At 49.6% G+C, this 2,282-nt stretch overlaps 1 protein-coding gene across 2 annotated transcripts in view; it reads right to left on the bottom strand.

Moving 5' to 3' along the window:
- SLC7A3 (solute carrier family 7 member 3) overlaps positions 1-2,282 on the bottom strand; it is an 8,302-nt gene that overhangs the window by 3,279 nt on the left and 2,741 nt on the right. For both annotated transcript variants that reach the window (XM_017847721.1, XM_017847722.1), the window contains exons 3-8: positions 1,701-1,859; positions 1,311-1,488; positions 998-1,110; positions 650-872; positions 337-476; positions 135-237 (exon numbers count right to left, since the gene is read on the bottom strand). In XM_017847721.1, coding sequence (XP_017703210.1) covers positions 135-237; positions 337-476; positions 650-872; positions 998-1,110; positions 1,311-1,488; positions 1,701-1,859 — 916 coding nt within the window. The remainder of the gene's footprint in view (positions 1-134; positions 238-336; positions 477-649; positions 873-997; positions 1,111-1,310; positions 1,489-1,700; positions 1,860-2,282) is intronic.

The following is a 2,282-nucleotide window of genomic DNA, read 5'->3' as shown; positions in this document are numbered from 1 at the left end:
AAAAAAAAAAAAAAAAAAAAAAAAAAAAGTTGGAATAATGAAGGCAGAGGAGGAAAGAGGAGCAGCAGATCCCCATCATTCCTCATCCAAGAATAAAAATCCAAATCACAGTGTGCAGAGGAAGAGAGTCTCACCTGAGGATGAGAACACAAATTGACACCAGGGAGTAAGCAAGCAGGGTCCCAATTGACATGAGGTCCACAAGATCGGTGAGTTTGAAGAGGAATGCCATGAATGCTAAAATTAATAGGCAGGAAGCAAGAAATGAGAGAAAGGAGTGGCAAAGTTAAAGAAGTTGGCGAAACAACTAAGGGAAAGGGAAAGAGGGTCTGTTACCTGCAATAATGCCAGAGACCACAGTGGCTATGATTGGGGTGCGTGTGCCGGTGTGGATCCGAGCAAGTACACGGAACAGGAGGCCATCCTCTGCCATCGCGTAGATCACCCGAGGCATGGGGAACATGGAGCCCAGGAGGCTGGAGAGCAGAATGCCCAGGGTGGCATGAGTTGACGGGGATCTCTCTTCCCAAGCCTGTATGTTTAAGGGTCTCCACCTTCCCCTCACAGCCTTTTTAAGGGGTATTCTCTGGTACTGAATGCTATAACCTGAGACTCTGACAGCAGAAGAAAACAAACATTTGACACTGACCTGGTAGAAAGAGCACAGAGGGAGCCAACAGCCACAACATAGCGGGCAGGAGCCCATCCAATGTAGAGAAATGCCTCAGGCAAAGGGCTCTCAGGCTGAAGCTGGTAGTAAGGCATCATGAGGGTGAGTGCAGAAGAGACACCAAAATACGCCAAAAAGCAGACAGACAGCGAGATCACAATGCCCATCGGGATGGAATGCTGGGGATTCTGGGCTTCTTCTCCTGCAAGAAGGGTTGCAAATTTCTAAATCAGGGAAGCAGGCCCACTCCTCTACCACCCCTAGTCTGCATACAACCTGGGCACACACTGTGCCCAAGCCCCAAACAGAATGGAATGACTGTGTTACCAGTGGTAGCAATACAGTCGAAACCAACAAATGCATAGAAACAGGTCGCTGCTCCGCGGAGAATTCCCTCGAAGCCAAAAGGCACAAATCCTCCAGAGCCTAGAGGGCCCAAGCTAGAGTGGAAGAAGGGGTGGAGAATGTAAGGGTGTGTTCAGCCAACTCTGTATCTTTTCTCTAATGCCAAACCAGTTAGCTAGGTCTTCAAAGTCCAGCCTCCCATTTTTTCCCATCCCCATCCAGAATCCTTCAGCACAGATTTCCCTCTTCCCCTTCATTTTCCCAGCTCTGCAGCTCCTAAGAGTGACCATCTAACCTATAGGTGTCATTGAGTTCAGCCATGGCCAATTTGTAGTCCTCTTCTGTGAGCTTCCAGTTGTTCAGGTCCCCTTTAATGAAGCCAGAGATGATGACGAACCCAAGAACCAAAAGGTTCACGCCTGTGAACACTTTGGTAACCAGGGCCGACTCACTAGCCCCGAGAGCCAACAATCCTGTGGGAGAAATACATTCAGTACTCCCAGAAAGTCTTCAGTCCAAGCCTTGTTGCCCTGCTTCTAGGTTCCTTTCCAGCTTTTCTTCTTCCCCACCATTATCACCTTCCTTAAGCCTTTATCAGGCCCATCCCCCATCCTTATCCCTGGCCCCAGGGCCTAGCCCCTCCTGGCCCAACCCCCCCACCATTATACCCTGCTCTTTGCCTCACCAGTGAGCAGCAACACGAGGCCCAAAGCAAAGAAATCTGGATATTCTGCGAGGACATGGGGCACGTGCAGTGCAATGGATCCCTGCAGAGTCTTAGAGATGTGGTTCCCAATCAGGTTGTCAAAAGCAGAGCTCCAGGCCCGGGCCACACTTGCTGTACCTGGTGTAGCAGAGGGAGAAACATGTGGTCAAGTTCCCTTCTTCCCAGACCCCAGGCTCACACAAGTCCTTGCCGTTTTCACCTATTCTTACTTTTGTTTTGTTTTGTTTTGAGACCAAGTCTCACTCTGTCACCCAGGATGGAGTGCAGTGGCACAGTCTCTGCTCCCTGCAACCTCTGCCTCCTAGGTTCAAGAGATTCTCCTGCCTCAACCTCCTGAGTAGTTGGGACTACAGGCGTAAGCCACTCTGCCCAGCTAACTTTTGTATTTTTAGTAGAGACAGGGTTTCACCAGGTTGGTCAGGCTGGTCTTGAACTCCTGACCTCAGGTGATCTGTCTGCCTCGGCTTCCCAAAGCGTTGGGATTATAGTCGTGAGCCACTGCACCCGGCCTATTCTTACTTTTTTTTTTTTTTTTTTTTT

Source organism: Rhinopithecus bieti, unplaced genomic scaffold (assembly GCF_001698545.2).
Source record: "Rhinopithecus bieti isolate Rb0 unplaced genomic scaffold, ASM169854v2 scaffold_30839, whole genome shotgun sequence".
In the NCBI taxonomy this organism is placed as follows: domain Eukaryota; kingdom Metazoa; phylum Chordata; class Mammalia; order Primates; family Cercopithecidae; genus Rhinopithecus; species Rhinopithecus bieti.
The sequence above is the reverse complement of the archived record's forward strand: the minus strand, read 5'-3'. Positions and strand labels throughout refer to the sequence as shown.